The sequence below is a fragment of the Pelodiscus sinensis genome, chromosome 9 (assembly GCF_049634645.1).
Source record: "Pelodiscus sinensis isolate JC-2024 chromosome 9, ASM4963464v1, whole genome shotgun sequence".
NCBI classification, from domain to species: domain Eukaryota; kingdom Metazoa; phylum Chordata; order Testudines; family Trionychidae; genus Pelodiscus; species Pelodiscus sinensis.
The window spans coordinates 55945497-55963510 of record NC_134719.1 but is presented as its reverse complement, the minus strand read 5'-3'; the positions used below and the strand labels follow the sequence as shown (position 1 = coordinate 55963510).

The window sequence follows — 18014 nt, the reverse complement described above, 5'->3', positions numbered from 1 at the left end:
TGCTCTTGCGCAAAAGCATGTCTTTTGCGCAAAGGCACATGCCAGTGTAGATGCTCTCTTACTCAAATACTCTAATGCAAAAACTCTTGCGTTAAAGAGTATTTGCGCAAAATCTTGCCAATATAGACGTAGCCAACTTGTATATGAGCAGGATGTAAACAGCAGCAGAGTCCACAAACTCAGTCTAACCTTAGAAAGAGTTAATACTTACATTATCAATAATGATTTTTTTTCCAGATACTCACAGCATACCCTATAAAAACAATGTCAGGCTGAGTCTTGAAGGACTAGCAGCTTCTCCAAAATTGGATTTTATGAAGAAAGAACTCACCCGTTTAAGGCCATCATGATAATTAATATGAGCTGGATGAAATTTGCTATGGGGTAGGTTAAAACTCCATTGAGTAAATGTGAATTGCCCTTCACTTAACATAGCTTTTAAGATAAGCTGTACGGAAGATAAAAGCTGTGTATAGAGTAGCTATACAACTCACACCAGTGTTCTACTCACACCAGTGAGTTATACAACTCACACCAGTGTTCCAAGCCATTTATTTTAGATAACCAAGTATGGATTTAGGAGTCTAAATTTAGCTATCCATCTTAAGTGCAGTATGAGGCTTGTTCCAGTGTGGTTGTTGCTATGCAATGCTCTGTTTCAACCATTTGTCACAGTAACTGCAGCATCTATGAGTTTATTCACCCCAGATGACAATCTCCTCCCCGGAGGAGGGAAAAGCATACCAAAACGGCTCTCCCAGAGTGGCAGGCAGCTGGTGGTCTAGTCCGCCCTCAAGGGTGGGGGAAAGGGGTTTGGAACATTGCAGAGGGGCAAGGAAAAGGTTTTCAAGCCCCAAAGATGGAGGAGCCATGCAAAAATCTGGCACCAAATTGTACACAACCTTAGTGGAGGTGGACCTGTTCCTCTGTGCTATTCTCTCGGCTCCCCTCCCCACCATTAAAATAGCACTGGTGTTACAAAGTCCCTTTGCTACAAGAACCTACGCTCAAGTTGCTGATTGCACACCCAGTGCACATTTTGGAAAGGGTTCAATAGTGATGCCCTTCGTGTGATTTTCTGCCTGGACGTTATCAGGCAGGGAGGGGAACTCAACGGGTAAGTAGCAGCTCCCAAGCTTCATCTTCCCCTGCTCCTTGCAATACCCACCCTACATTAGGTTCATGTGGCAGCTCTGCTTCGGGCTCCTGGAAACTGACCATGCTTCCAAACTGCTGCTCCCTACATCTGTGGGATACAAGGCTCCTATTCTAACTCTTGCTCTTCTGTGCAAACGTTGCCCTGGAAAGGGGTGGCTGACTCTCAGTATTAGGCTTAACATTTCTTTCAGGCTTTTGATTCCGAAGCTAGTCATTTATCATCTACTATATTTGAAAGAGTTTGTCTGTTTGTTCAAATACACCTCTTAAGTGGTAAGAGCTAGGGCCACCACATCTGGGATTCAGTTTCCTCTTGTCATAATGTAAAGCAAGGTGAGGATTTGGCTGTGCCAGGAAAACGGGGTGTTCCTGGAATGGGACAGAAAAGAGACAGAATCACCAGGCAAATAGAAGGGCTCGCTAGGGGTGCATCCTCCCCCTGTCAAGGACTGTCCCAGCCTCGAGCCTTCCACCTCCCTGGAACCCTTTAGGGAAAGCAGGGGTTGGGAACTGGAGCTCCCGTCCCCCTCCCTTCCCTCTCCCTCCCAAATTCATACTGGGACATTGCTGGCTGTTCCCCTTCATCCGGGAGCAAGGGGAAAGTGCACAGTTTGCTGCATTTCTTGCTCTGGCTGAGAAGTGTAGAGAGCAGATGAACCTGGACCTGCCCCAGCTGGGAGACAAACACCCCTTTCCCCTGCTGTGCCTACTGGAGATGCAGCAGCCATGGAAAGGTGGTTCTTACCTGGCTCCCAGTTGCTGTGGTGGAAATTCACAGAATAGAACAGTGAATACATACTGTGTGCATGCTCTGTGTCGGTTTATAGATAAGAATAGCTTACGGCTTTTTCTTTATTCAAGGTTTCCCTCAAACAACTTCCATTTTCTCACTATCTCCACCATCCTCAAAAGCCACTATGGACAGAGAAAAGGAGATTCTATTGTACCTGAATTTCATTGCCAGTGATCATGTCCCAAGACCCATAGTGGCCTTTCTCCTGACGGAAGAACTGGACAGCTTCTAAAAATGTCCGTGCTTCAGATGTAGTCTGCTTGAGAAAATCTAAAGAAAAAAGAAATAACGAAAATAATTGACTGGTAAATGAGCCCAGAGTGGTTTTAAAGATCCTTTCTAATTCTATTTTATCTGGTTCTACCCCAGCTCTGGGCAGTCTCCCTCCAGGCCTTGCCTGGACTAGAATTTAGAGGTATGACTGACTGCTGATGAGTTACAGTCTGGGCACTGGCCACATTACTGCTCCCCTACGTGACTCCTCCCCACACCACCTCCAGCCTGGGGAGAGCCAGGACACCCCCATCCGCACCTTTTCCCAGCCCTGGCCCTCCCAAGTTCCACCCTCCCCAGCTCTTCCCTACCTCTGCTCCGCCCCTGCCCCACCTCTTCCCACAAGCCTGCTCTTCTGAGTGATGTTGCCCGGGGGGCCAGGAGTTTGGTGCCAGCAGTAGGAGCTGAGCCCTCTGCACTCACTGGCAGGGGCCTTAGCTTGCTCTGCTCCCCTAGCTCCTGGTCACGTCACTCTACTTCCCACCAGTGAATAGGGGGCCCCCACCCCTGAACAACACACTGGGAGCTGGGGGAGCAGGACTCCTCTTTCCCTCACTGCTGTCAGTGAATGTGGGTGGGTCCCAATCCCTGCTGCTGGCACCACGCTTCCCTGCTTGTCTCTCAGGCCACTCAGAGGCTCTGTCCCCTCCCATCCATGGCACTGGGAGAATGTGCCCCTCAGGTTGCCCCTGCATGGTAGCTCTTATGCACTAATCCAGTGTTTCTCAACCAGTGGTATGAGTACCCTTAGGGGTACTCGAGAGAAGTCTGGGGGGTAACATCAACATAACTGAAATTTGAAGAAAACAGTTTTTGTTTTAAGTTTTACAGCCCTTTATTATTTTTGTATTTTTCACACCCAAAAATTTCATCACCCGCCTGGCTACAATTAAGTTGTTTAAACCAATGTGTTGAAATGGTAGAAAAAAAGTGTGTGTGTCTGAAAACTGTAGGTATTGGGGGTACTTTTTTTTTTAAAAGGGGTACTTTATTAAAAAAAAAAAGGGTGATAAATACTGGACTAATCCAGACACTTCAGAAGTGGTTCTCAGCCAGGAGTCTGGGGTCCCATGGGGAACCATGAGCAGGGTTTAGAGAAGCTGCCAAGCAGAGCCAGCATTAGACTCGCTAGAACCCAGAGCAGAAAGCCAAAGCACCACTACGTGGGCTGAAGCCCAACACCTGGAGCCCTATCACCTGGGACTGAAACTGAAGCCTGATTATCAATATAGCTTTGTGGGGACCACTGTGGCATGGAGCCTTGGACAACTGCCCAATGTGCTACCCCCTAATGCTCGGGATCTACTGCTAGATCTTGGAGCCTCTGACGGGTGATCTTGGCTATTTTGGCCAAGAGTCTATCAAGTGCCTGCACTTCAGTTGCCCCTTCCCCCCCACTGCTGCGCATTTCCTGCCCCTCCCCCAGGAGCCTCCTACTTTCTGAGCAAGGCAGGGGAGGGAGAAGAGGAGTGCTGATGTCAGGGTGCCCCCTCCACTGTATCCTTTCTCCACAGAGCAGAGCGGGGGCACAACAGGGCTTGGGATGGCGTTTGCCGGCTGCTTTGGGCAGTGGGACAGGGACAGGACAGGGCAGGGCTGAGCCTGCCTTAGCCCCACTGCACCACCACTCAGGAGCCACCAGCAGTGCTCAGCTGGAGCCCACCTCCCAAACTCCTGCCCCAGTCATGTACCCCCTCCTGCACGCCAAGCCCCTGCCTTAGCCCTGAGCACCCCTGCATCCACACACCCTCCCAGAGCCTGCACCTAGAACCCCTCCTACATCCCAACTGCCTGCCCCAAGAGCAGCTCAGAGCCCCTCTCACACTCCAGATCCCTTAATCTAAGACCAGAGCCTGCACCCCAACCCTCTGCCCCAGCCTGGTGAAAGTGAGGAAGGATGGGCACGAGAGGGAGGATGGAGTGAGCAAAGCAGGAAGGAGGTGGAGCAAAGGTATTTATATTTGAGGTAGCTCTTGGGCTTGCATTTAAATTCAAAAAGCGATTTCATGCTCAAAAAGGTTGGAGACCTCTGCCCTAATGCCAGTCCTGGATTTACACTTTTCATTGTGTTAGCTAACACATGCTAGCTAACACAACCTTTTATCATAGAGTAGTTAGGAGTTCATTGAGATAAGTTTTGCTATATGTATCATAACAAAGAAATGGACAAATTAAATAATTAAAACCCCATTTTCCATGCATTATCTGCAAAGACTATTTTTATCCAGTTCGTCTGTTATTCAAAGTTATTTGACGAACCCTTTATATAGACAATCATATAACTATTCATTGCCATTATTTGACCTGCAGTTCATGACCACCCTGGCCTCTGCATATTGCACCATGAGAGGCAGGTTCTAGTGTGCAAAAGGGGGCTGCGGTATGGAAAAGGTTGAGAACCACTGGTTTGGATTATTTGCGCTTCGCAAGCTGCAGATGACCAATCGCAGAGTGCAAATTACAATCACATACTATTGTCGGTGCCCTCTGTCCAGGCCCACCTTGCACTTTCAAGATAGTTGTAATGTGTACTATTTTGTTGAAATTACCTCAGCTGCTTTGGTCCCTGGCTGTTCCAGTCACATGGGAGATGCAAATGGTGCAGCCCTCTCATTGGCGTAACAGCCATAGAATCATAGAACACTAGAACTGGAAGGGACCTCGAGAGGTCATCGAGTCCAGTCCCCTGCCCTCATGGCAGGACCCAGTACAATCTAGACCATCCCTGATAGATTTCTGTCTAACCTGCTCTTAAATATCTCCAGAGATGGAGATTCCACAACCTCCCTAGGCAACTTATTCCAGTGTTTAACCATCCTGATGGTTAGGAAGTTTTTTCCAATGTCTAAACTAAACCTCCCTTGTTGCAAAACAAGCCCATAGCTTCTTGCCCTATCCTCAGAGGCCAAGGAGAACAATTTGTCTCCCCCCTCCTTGTGACACCCTTTTAGATACCTGAAAACCGCTATCATGTCCCCTCTCAGTCTTCTCCTTTCCAAACTTAACAAGCCCAATTCTTTCAGTCTTCCTTCACAGGTCATGTTCTCTAGACCTTTAATCATGCTTGTTGCTCTTCTCTGGACCTTCTCCAATTTCTCCACATCTTTCTTGAAATGTGATGCCCAGAACTAGACACAATACTGCAATTAAGGCCTGATCAGTGCAGAGTAGAGCGGAAGAATGACTTCTTGTGTCTTGCTCACAATACTCCTGTTAATGCATCCCAGAATCATGGTTGATTTTTTTGCAATAGCGTCACACTGTTGACTCATATTTAGCTTGTGGTCCAGTAGGACCCCTAGATCCCTTTCTACAGTGCTCCTTCCTAGACAGTCGCATCCCATTCTGTATGTGTGGAACTGATTGTTCCTTCCTAAGTGGAGTATTTTGCATTTGTCCTTCTTAAACTTCATCCTGTTTACCTCAGACCATTTCTCCAGTTTGTCCAGATCATTTTGAATTATGACCCTATCCTCCAGAGCGGTTGCAACCCCTCCAGCCTTTGTATCATCTCGAAAACTAATATGCGTTCTCTCTATGACAATATCTAAATCACTGATGACGATATTGAAGAGAACTGGTCCCAAAACAGACCCCTGTGGAACCCCACTTGTTATGCCCTTCCAGCAGGATTGTGAACCATTAATAACTACTCTCTGAAATGGATCATGTAGTGGCTCTGTATTCTTCTGGACACACAGGAAACATTCCAACTTCCCTAACCCTGGAGAAATTCCAAAGCACAGATCAACTGCCTGAGCTGTGTGCTTGGATAAGGGTCTGGGCCTCACACAGCACTTTGCCACGATCCTTTGAGAACCAAAAGAGTTGTGGCCTGCATAATGGATAAGAATCACCACCGTGGGGATTACCATCTTGAGGAGATTATGAAGCTACATTAATTAGTTTCCCTTTTCAAGACAGGGTACTTTCAGCATAAATAGTTTTAACCCTACTGTACACATGGGAGTGGGGGACAGGAGAAGTGAATAAGAGGAAGGAGAAGAATGTGTATTGAACTGAAATTAGTTTTGCTAGGTTTTATTAAGGCATTAATATTTATAAATAGTTTTCTGAGGAAGACCAGGCAGTGAATATATAAATGCCTGTAAAATCTTCCATAAGCACATATGCTGCTTTTCATCTCCGTAGAAAACGTCTATGGATTATTGGAACCTCTGCAATTGCACCAAGGACAGACCATAGCTCATACAAATCAGCTGGGGGGAAAAATAGGGACAACCTAAGGATTTTTTTAAATCTAACCAGAGGTAAGTTTTAACACCTAAACAGTCCCTTAAATCCATAGTTTCACACCAAAGGTCTTTACAGACCCTGAAGTGTCTTTCTGGGTTGGATCCAGTCAAGTAGAGCAGGCTCTTTTCCCCGATGGTGTATCTTAAGAGTGGAGTAAGCTAATCAGTTTGGAGAAGACTGCCCAGAACTAAAATGAGACTATTTTTGAGCATTGAAAACATTTGGTTAATATTTTCCATAGCTTCTCTTCACTTTCACATTGGGTGGAAATGAAACATGAAGAGGCAAAGTTGGAGAATGAGAGTGCTGATTTTCTATGAGAATGAGACTGCTCTCTCACTATTTCCAGCACCATTCTGCAGACTGTTGTGTGGGGCCTGGTCTAGCTCTAAGGGCACATTTTCATTCTGCAAAAGATTGATGTGTCCCTTATCAATCTTCTGGAGTTTGATTTAGCAAGTCTAGTTAAGACTCACTAAATCGAACTCAGAGGGCACCCCTGCCGGCATCTGGTATTCCTGCTCTTGCGAAGGGTAAGGAAGCTGATGGATGTGTTTGCTCCCATAGGCCTCCCTGTATGGGCACCGCCAAGCTCAGCTTACATAGTCTACATAGTTGGAGTTGCATACTTAAGCCGAGCTGCTGGGTCTAGTGTAGACCTGGCCTAAGACTGACAGGGAGGGATGGTCTTGGACCACTACACAAACAATGAGATACAGCCAGCCAGCCAAGATTTTGGATGCCAATCTCAACTAAATATGAACTCAACAATCTGGGGTAGGCAATCCCCTATATAGTCTGTACATTGCCTGGCACAACAGGCCCATGAACCTTGTAATTACTACATTATAAACAATAATCTTAAGAAGATTACCAAAGTGTAACAGAATGGCAGAGGCCTGAGCACTAATGGCCTAGTTCCACAGACTTTACTCATTCAAACCATTTGCTGAAAGTAACAGGAGGTGCACATGGGTAAGTTCTTCATGCTTCAGCTTCAACTAGTAAAGCCTCACAATACCAGAGGGAAGGGCAGTATTCTCCCTATTTTACAATCAGTCTGAGGCTCAGAGAGGTTAAGCAACTTGGCCATGGTCATACAGTGGGTCAGTCTCAGAAATGGTAATAGACCCCAGGTTTCCCTAGAGCAGTGCTAACCTCTGTGTAATTCACTAATTATGACTGCAACTAACTAAATGAACTTTAAACAGTCCCAGTCAGGATTCCAACCATTTCTCTGTTTCCACAACATTGGCTTGTAACACTTTTTGTAACACCAACAGCTTAACATTATAGGGAAACAATGCCTTACATACAATTTGTTCTATTTTGTTGGCTGAAAAATTAAGCACGTGTTAGACTTAGAAGCTTTTTTTTTTAAACTATAAAAATGAATCATTTTGACCACAAGAGGGCCTGCCTGTGCCACTTCTTGTACTTGGAGGGATTTGGCTAAAGTAGCAGAAGTCAGAACTCTAATTGCTTCAACGGGATTCTGACTCACGGGTTTTCATTTTTAACAGCTATGCTCATTTCTAACCAAAAGAAACAAAGGGATGAGCCAAAATGATGGTACTTGGATGGTGCAGATGTGACTCTATTCTCTAGAATTTAGAGCTATCATTTCCTAACTTAACTAGAGAGTTTATACCCTCTGTCTGGAGGTCTCTAACCCCTGTGAAAAAGAAGGTGGGATGGACGGAATAAAATCCCCCAATTCCACCTATATAATTCAGGTAACACCATAAATAAGGTAAGAAGTACAATACTGTCCAAAGCATGCTGTCCTTTGTGTACCAGGCAGTAGAGAAGCCTCGTTGCATCAGCCCTATGTAAAGCTGCAGGGAGTAGTGGGAAAGGTGGTGTTATTGTGCATCCTTTGTGCTTGATTCTACAGGGCTTTGCACTTCACACAGTCATTTGCTGCGTGCAACTGCTGCCATTCTGATTCAGTGCTGTTTTACATTCACACATTGCATTGGTGACAGGCATGGAGGAGTCAGGATGTGTGTATATTGTATGTAAAAATCCAGGCGGAGTGAGGTACGCAGGCCACTGGTGTGGTCAGAAAAAGGGGCATTGTAAGAGAAGCTGGAGACATAGTCAAGCCCAAAAGAAGCTGCATCGCATAACTCCCAAGATTTCAGCAAGGGACTCATGCTCATGCACTTGTCTGTGGGCAGATATGCATAGGCTAGATGGCTGCAAACAGCAGCACCAATCAGATCCAGACTTTGTCTTATAATGTGCCAAGGGAACGCAAGAAAAGCACTGAAGTAAGCTACTGAGCTACAGCGTGAGCTCCAGAAGGATGGTGGAGAAAGCAGTAATATCTACAGCTGCCAATGGGACACATGGAAACCCCTTAAGGTATCAGGAACTATCCTCCTCTAGCAGAAAGGGCACCATGTGTTTCCCTCCCCTGAATATCCTGATAGTTTCACAGGGTATGTCTACACTACCCCCCTAGTTCGAACTAGGGGAGTAGTGTAGACATACCCACAGGGATTTCCCCACTAACATGCTTATAGCTACTGACTGCAGTAATATGCGTGCTAGGGAAGCTGTTACAGGGTCAGTGGTACGTCATTCCTAACCAACCACATAGGGCATCACAGAATCTTAGAATTTTAGGACTGGAAAGGACCAAGAGGGGTCGTCTAGTCCAATCTCCAGCCCCTAGAGCAGGACTAAATATTACCTAGACCAAGTCACATCTTTCTTGAAATGTGGTACCCAGAAAAGGACATAATACTCTAGGGCCGTGTCTAGACTGCGTCTAGACTACAGCCGTGTTCTTTCGAAATTAAATCGAAAGAATGCGGCTTTTCTTTCGATGGCAGTAATCCTCATTTCACGAGGAATAACGCCTTTTTTCAAAAGTGTTCTTTCGAAAAAAGGCGTTCTTGAATGCAAACAGGGCTTTTTCGAAACAGAGCATCCAGACTGCCTGGGTGCTCTCTTTCGAAAAAGCGGCTCGCTTTTTCAAAAGAAGAGGTTGCAGTCTAGACGCTCTCTTTCGAAAGAGGCTTGTAGTCTAGACTTACCCTAGCTGAGGCCTAATCATTATGGAGTAGAGCAGAAGAATTACTTCTTGTGTCTTGCTTACAAACTCCTATTAATACACCCCAGAATGATGTTTGCTTTTTTTGCAACAGTGTCACACGGTTGACACACATTTATCTTGTGCTCCACTATCATCTCCAGATCCCTTTCTGCAGTACTCCTTCCTAGACCGTCACTTCCCATTTTGTAAAAGTGTGAAAGAAATTGTTCCTTTATAAGTGGAACATTTTACATTTATCCTTATTTAACTTCATCCTACTTACCTCAGACCATTTCTCCAGTTTTTCCAGATCATTTTGAATTATGATCCTATCCTCCAGAGCACTTGCAACCCCTCCCAGCTTGATATTATCCATAAGCTTTATAAGCATACTCTCTACACCATCATCCAAATCACTGAAGACACTGAACAGAACTGGACTCAGAACTGATCATTGCGGGACCCCACTCATCATGCCCTCTCAGCATGACTGTGAACCATTGATAACAACTCTCTGGGTGCACTGTTTGTCGGTTTGTTTGTTTTCGAAGAAGGTATGCAAATTGTGCTCACATTTGCATATCTCCCTTTTTTTTCCCCGGAGGAGGATTTTCCGATATTTGGCCCATATACACGGTGCCAAATGTTAGAAAAAAAAACCCTCTTTTGGAAGCCCCCTTATTCCTTGTAAAATGAGGTGTACAGGAGACTTCTGAAAGAGGGTTTTTTTCTGACATTTGGCCCTGTGTAGATGGACGAAATATCGGAAAACTCTCTTCTGGAAAAATAAAGGAAGAAGATATGCAAATGCAAGTGCAATTTGCACACCTTCTTCAAGTCCTCCTCCCCCCCCCCCCCACTCCCGCCACCCTCCCCAGTGTAGCCGTACCCTGGAAATAGTTTCCCAGCCACCTTATAAGTAGCTCCATCTAGGCTATATTTCCATAGTTTGTTTATAAGAAAGTCATGTAAGAAGGTATCAAAATCATTACTAAAGTCAATTGTTTCTCCCTAGCCACAAGCCTTGTAATCCTGACAAAGATAGCTACTAGGCTGATTTGACATAATTTGTTTGTGACAAATCCATACTGACTGTATCTTAACACTTTATTATTTTCTAGGTGTTTGCAAATTGATTGCTTAATTATTTGCTCCATTATTTATGTATTCTACCAAGATGAGAAGATTAGCTGGAGTTGATGAGAGAGCAGCCCCCCAACCTTATCAATACTTAAACTTCAGCGATGCTATTTGAGTAGCTGTAATTGTGTAGACCAGACCAAAGGGGCTAGGGAGTTAGCGTATAGAATCATAGAATTATAGAATCATAGAGCTGGAAGAGACCTCAGAAGGTCATCAAGTCCAGCCCCCTGCTCTAGGCATGACTAATCCTAACTAGACAAGGCCTGAGTCATTGCACCAACAAAAAACTCATTAACCTGGCTGTAAGACAACACAGCAGTGTAAGTAGGAGTTTGAAGAAAGCTAATGTATTTTTGGTAATTTAACAAATGTGTTGGCAAAAATTAAGTTCTCAACATGATTATCAGCAGAACTCCCTCTTCATTTCTCTGCATAACATCATTCTGTACTCATGTACAGTTGCATGGAAAAAACTATGTTTGGGGAGGTGAGTGAAACTCTTCAGAGACTACTAATGTTTCCTCAGCTCTTGCTGGGACTTTAATTAAATGTGATAACCAGACAGCAAATATATTTCCACCTATCCAAAAATATCCGGCAGTTTTGTCTACTGAGAATAAAAGGGTTCCTGGCTTATTTTGGATCTTGGTTCATTCTGCAGTGCTGGGACTCACTGACTCATGCCCTTTGGAAGCACCATTACTTTGCTAAGCTTTTGTACAGCCCACCAAGCATTGTATTCAGGATACTTTGGGATGTGTGAACGCTGAACATGTCATTTATAAAAACAAACAGGCCATTCCTTTTGCAATACTATAAATGCTATTCTCCACTATAGAAAAGAAAGGTCTCCTGGGCTGCCCTTTCTTACAACAGAAGTTTAACATCATCATCGTCGTCGTCACTGTACTTAGAGTACTTTTTGTTTGAGGAGCTGAAAGTACTTGACACATTTTAGCTAAATCTCTACAAAAAGTTTGAAGAAAAAGTTTAACTAACAGGGAAACAGGCTAAAAAAGTGAGGCGACATGCCTGAGAATAGGTAAGGGTCCAAGACTTTGCTTCCCATAGGGATAGTCTGCTGCAGCCCTGTGAATGGATGATGGGCAGAACACAGCAGAAATTAAGAGAACATTGAGTTAGGCAGTTAGCCTACTGTAAAGGAAGCAAGGACCTAAGGCCACTATACACAGGTGAGCACGTGTGGGTCCAACCATCAAATAGGTGCATAAAGCAATGGCAAAAGTCCACAATCCAAGCTGCAGTGGAACACAGCATGCAAGGCAGCTACAGACTCTGGACAGTGGTGGAGAAAAAAAAAAACCACAGACAATGGTAGAGCAGATGGAGCTAGCTAGCACACATGGGGACAGGACCAGGAGACAGCTAAAGAGGTGTGGCCACAGCAAGGACACAGAGAACATAGAGCTTCAGTCCTCAGTTTGCCAGATGTAAGCAAGTCAGAAGGAACAAGGTATATGAGCAGGAAAGAGAATTAGTAGGACACCATTATGATACATTAGCAATTCACTATTCTCTGTCAACAACTCATCGGGCCTGAAATGCTCACTACACCCACCTCACTATGGCTATAATCTGTATGTACAAAGGGTCATTTAATGTGTTACTGGAAAACAAATAGCTCGCTCATCATTGATATTCTTGTGTGGTGTATATACACGGTCTACATTACGAGTTATGGAAATATACTGGAAGTATGCCTGAAGTCTATTTAAACAAGGCATATCAGAGGAGTTAGTGAACATGTCTACCCTAGACAAAGGAATATGCTTATGGACTAACATGATGGCTGCTACAAGGCTGTCTTCACAGATACATGGTGCAGAGAACCAATTGCCATTGGCTCAAATGGATGTCTCATAAAATAACCGAGCACTAGATTGAGGTGAAGTATCTAATCTGGAGGTAGACATTCCCCAAAAACTAATAACCCTAGGCAATACAGGGGCAGCAGGCATGGAAAATCCTTCAGCTAGAGGATGAAAGGCTCATATTACAGCCAAATTAACCTTAACCAAGCTAAGTGATCACCCAATTCCCAACAAATAATCCAGGATCACTGAAAATGGCATGAAATCAGGCAGAAGGCCGTGATGACCACACCAATGAAAGAATCTCTTCCATTTCTACAGGTAAGTATTATAGATTGAGTTCTTTCTACTATTCAGAAACACCTGTTGTATTTCCATGGAACAGGAGGATTATAACCCTGTGAACCATTGAGGGTAACCACTGGATTGGGATGAAGCACCCGGCAGGAGATGGGGACCGATGGGGATCTTGAGCTAGGATTGGATACATCGGTGAGGTAGATAAAGGTACCAGGCTTGTCTCAGCTCGTTAGCCCAGTCCGGTCGGATCTTCTTCATCGCCTTTAGTATCAGAGGCATTGGAGGAAAGACATCTGTCAAGGAGAGGTGGCATAAATCCTCTCAAAGAGGGCATTTCCAGTTCCTGGAAGTGGCAAATGGCTCTACCTCTAGCAGTCTCAACCATTGGAATATACTATGAAGTGTCTAGCTCCAGTTCATAGTTGTGTGAGACGTGCCTGCTGAGCACATCAGCTGTGGTATTCTGAATACCTGGAATCTAAGATGCTGAAATTTGGGTCTGAGGGGCTATGCACCAGTTTCATAGTTTCATGACTTCTGCACACAGGGATTTTGCTTCTCCCTGCTTGTTGATACAGAACATGCAGGATAGATGATCCATCATGACCCTGATTGATTTGCCCCAGTGAGAGGCAGTATTGAAGGCAAGTGTTCCTTTCAGCCCTGAGATTAGTTTCCTGAATTGTACATCTACGCTGATTCATGTGCACAGAGGAGGGCTCCCTATACTTTGGATTAAGGACATGATTGAAGTGCCACAGGTGCTGAAGGCATAGGTACCAACACCAGGGCTGAGCTCAACAGCACTATTCCTAAATACAGTAGACTTCCGATAATCCGGAACCTATGGAACCTAGGTGGTGCTGGATTATTAGATATGCCGGACTATCAGGAGGTACTATAAACTGGTTATATATATATACTGTATACATTAAATACTGTATATAAAGTGTTCTTAACCCTTTTTATTGTACATACTGTATACAGTATACTGTAATGTTTTAGTTTTTTTAAGCCTTTTTTACCCTTTTTGCTCAGTTCAGCTGCTGCCGCTGTTACCTTGTGACTCATTTTTTGCCGAAGTTCACAGACTAGGCTCTTGCCATTTTGATGCCGGACTATCAGGAGTGCCGGATTATTGGATGCTGGACTATTGGAGTTTTACTGTACCTATGCTCGACCTTCTTGCTGGGAGAATGTACATCAAGCTCTGGGACTTTGTGGCTCCACATGTACTGGCAGAGGAGTCCTTTGCTCAAAGCTACTGAGTTGAGAGGTGGAGGCTTTGGAGATATTGCCGTTGACCTAGACATTTTCAGAGCTGGCTCTTTAAGGCCAGAGTCCATACTTCTCTTTTTGAAGACTCTCATGAAGCAGCCAAAGTCTTCTCATTCTTAGTGGAAGACTACATTGAGGTTGAAGGAAAGCTAGATCTCTCCAGAGACGAGGTACAAGGGGTGAGGGAGAAAGGAGAGTGTGTTTCCAGACCTGATTCAAAAGTTGACCAAAGGGAGCATTCTGGCTTCAGCAATCTAAGTTTAATCTCCCTAGGGCTCAAACGGCCCATATGCAATTGAAGTGGAGCACCATAAGGACATAACTCAAAGAAATAACTCAGGGTATGACCTGTATGCTTTTAAAGTTGGCTGGGAACATCTCAGGCTGGGAGCTACAGTAGCAAAGCATTATGGCACCCAGGGTTGCTAAGCAAGTAGTGACACAACATGCTACAGGTCTGGATTGCAATCCCCAGGCCATGACTACCATTCAACAGAATAAAAGGCAACAGCAGCATGTCCCCAATTGCTGCAAAAACACAGAAACAAAAAATGCGAAACTGGTTCAAAGACCAACACGTGACAGACTGTGAGGTCTCACAGGCTTCAGTGGGCTTGTGATAAAGACTATTGAGCTCTGTACAAGTAACCTCTAGCCCCAACATGTCATCCAATGCTTGCACAAAAGACACAACAACAATTATTATAAAGAAAGATGTAGCGACCTGTATGGAACGTAGCAGGAGCAGCACAGTATGCAGAAGGGAAGAGTTGGAAGGAAGTACCAGGAAGCCAGTCTGTTTGCACATGGCTTCAACTCTAGTTGCAGTTGCATCATTTTTGTAGATATTTCTCTTCATAATGAGGTTAGTTTTAGAAACACTGAGTTCTCTCGCTCTCTTGTTAATAATCAGCATACAATACATGATACAGTAATAAAGCAGAGTGGGCTTGGATACATGAAGCTTTAAATAATACACTGCTGATGTTTTTTAATGGCAATACACTATCACATTATTCATAGATCATGTGGTAGAAGACCGCTAACCACTAACAGAAACTAGATGAGGTCACTTCCAAGCAGGATACAGCCCTGCAATAACATGCTGTATTTAGAGCAAATGAAGCCTTATAATATGAGTTCCAGCAGAGAACTGCAAAGCATGCATTTAGTGGACTTAACTATCCTAGAGAGACTCCAACTTACTCCCACCATTTGGGAGCCCTGGCTTTGTGTTTCACAGTAAAAACACCAAAATATTATATACCTGTTGGAATTGTTTGACATTTACAGAATGCCATTCATCCCATAGGACCTCAAAATATTTTTACAATGTAATTTCAATATTCCAGTTATACACAAACACATGACGCCACTGAAAGTTTTGAATTTTGAGCCTGGATATAGCCAGACCATGCATATAGGGGGATAATTTTACCAGCCACTACTAATCAGTCACACCTCTCAGGTAGAATATGGCACCTGTTTTTTTAAATTTTTGTGGGTTTCTTGACAGTGCATCAGACCTCCCCATAGTTTGAAGATAGAAGGAATAAATGCCTACATATTAGGGTCAAAAAAGTAGGAAGAATGTAATCCAATATGAGTTTTATGCACTTTAATTGCCTTGACCTTTCAGCAATATACCTCCTACAGGATGAAAGACCTACCCCTCCCACTGCCCGGAGGGAAGTCTGAGGGAAAGCAAAAACAACTACTAATGGTCTTTGAACTAATTGATGTTGCAGAGCAACAAAAGCAGCAGGAAGATTAAATCACTCTTATTCTTTGCTTTATCCACACTTAGAAGCCTAGCTTGTGGCTTTAAACACACCATGGGGGTTTAAAAATGGTCTTACTAATGTCTCCTGCATCATTTTACCTAACAGAAACAACATGAAAATTCGTTTTTCCCACTGTTCTTGCCAGGAAAAATCACGGTGTTTGCTACATAAAGACTCCAAAAATACTTGTAAACTCATTTTGGACACTTTACTATTTTGCTTTATCCATGGATTTGATTTAGTTGGGGTTGGGCTGCTTTTAGCAGGGGGTTGGACTCAAAGGCCTTCTGAGGTCTCTTCCAACCCTGGGATTCTATGGATGAGACTGTGTGGTACATAAGAAGAGGGGTGCTAACTATATAATCACACAAATCCAAACACTCTTGCCTCACTCTCTGCCCTGCCTCTTCCCTGAGTCCCCCCCCCCCCCGAATCCCAGCCTTCTCTGAGTCCTAACCCTGCTCACTCCATTCCCCCTCTCTCTGTTGCTCACTCCTGCCCATCCTCACTCACCTTCACCAGGCTGGGGCAGGGAGTTGGCATGTGGGAAGGGATGCAGGCTCTGGGAAGGAGTTTTGGTGCAGGAGGAGGCACAAAGCTGAGGCAGAGGGTTGGGGTGCAGGCTGTGGAAAGGAGTTTGGTGCAGGAGGGGGGTGCTCAGGGCTGAAGCAGAGGGGTGGAGTGTGGAAGAGAGTGATGGATGTGGGCTCCAGCCAGGTAACGCTTACCTTGGGCAGATCCCAACTGGGCGTGCAATAGGGCCAAGGCAGGCTGCCTGCCTGCCACGCTCCTGTGCCACTACCAAAAGTGGCCTGCACATACCAGTTGCTGCTGAGAGAGGCCAGGGGACTCTACACACTGCCTGTGCCTGCAGACACTGCCCCTACAGCTCCCATTCACCACAGTTCCCAGGCAATGAGAGCTGCAATGTCGGTACTCAAGGCAGGGTCAGCACATGGAGCCTCCTGACTGCCTTGAGGGGCTGCAGGGACATGCTGGCTGCTTCCGGTAGCAGTGCAGGGACAGGACAGTGCCTTAGCCCCACTGAGCTGCCGGCCTTTGGGAGGCCTAAAAATTCATGGTTTGGTTTTAATAGCCACTGGAGATAGAGCCTGATTCCTGGAGAGTGCCGTCGAAACTGGAAGGATTGGCAACCCTCCATAAGAGGCTTAAGACATGCTCTTTGAGAAAAGGGGTAGGAAAGGGAGGAAAATCTAAAGAGTACCAAAAGCAGGAGGGAAAGAGAAGAAAATATCTGGGGAAAGTCAGCATTTCTCCTGACCTAGCCCATACATCACATAATTCAGCCATTAAATATCTCCTGTTTACAACCCTGACTGAAGTGACAGTTTAAATCATTATCTTGCATTATGTCCCAGGAGATGCTGAGTCATATTAATGGAATTAAAAACATGTAACTTAAGACAAGCAAAAATAAATGAAGAAAAACACCTGTCAGCCTGAGTAATTACTCAGAGGAAAAATAGATCAAATATATGGGAACTGTAAATGTTTGTGATGGAAAAAAATCTGAGATTATTTTATTTTATCTTCCCCATCCCAAATTTTGGTCTCGACAAGAACATTCTCTGCCCAGAATTCAGAGTACATGCAGCTCCACTGCACTTTAACCTTATTCATCAGATATTACTTGACTTATATCTTGTCAAGTAGAGGCAAATGCTAGAAAGTGATATGTGTTTTTGATAGTCATTTGAATTCCTGTCTCACAATGATGGTTATCAAGATGAGGAAGTTTGCCCTGTCAGCTAATGGGATATAAAAATCTAGAAAAGTCTGCCCTAACTTCGAATCTCACAGAATTATACTATCAGCTCCCTCTTATCCCCTGTCAGACTTCCTTAGATACCAGCAATGAGTATATAGGCTTTTTCCATTTTTAATAACATGAAGTGCACCACAATAACACGTAATTTCACACAGAACAGGAGGACCAGCCATGGCCTAGTAAAATGGTGATTTTAATGGAAGAGCCTCTTTCAATAACTGCAAGAAAAAGGTGGGGCTGTGCTAGAAAACCACAAACTAACTGAGATCTACGTAGCCTGGGAAGAATTAGTTTTTAATTAGTAAAGGGTGGTTATCAACTTCTTTCTCCACCCACAATCCTAAATGTAGAGCGAGACTTA

General features: G+C 44.5%; 1 protein-coding gene across 1 annotated transcript in view; it reads right to left on the bottom strand.

Annotated features, from left to right (window-relative positions):
• Window positions 1–18014, bottom strand: part of NIBAN1 (niban apoptosis regulator 1) — a 99572-nt gene that overhangs the window by 16763 nt on the left and 64795 nt on the right. The window contains exon 6 of the mRNA XM_006135801.4: window positions 2106–2221. Coding sequence (XP_006135863.2) covers window positions 2106–2221 — 116 coding nt within the window. The remainder of the gene's footprint in view (window positions 1–2105; window positions 2222–18014) is intronic.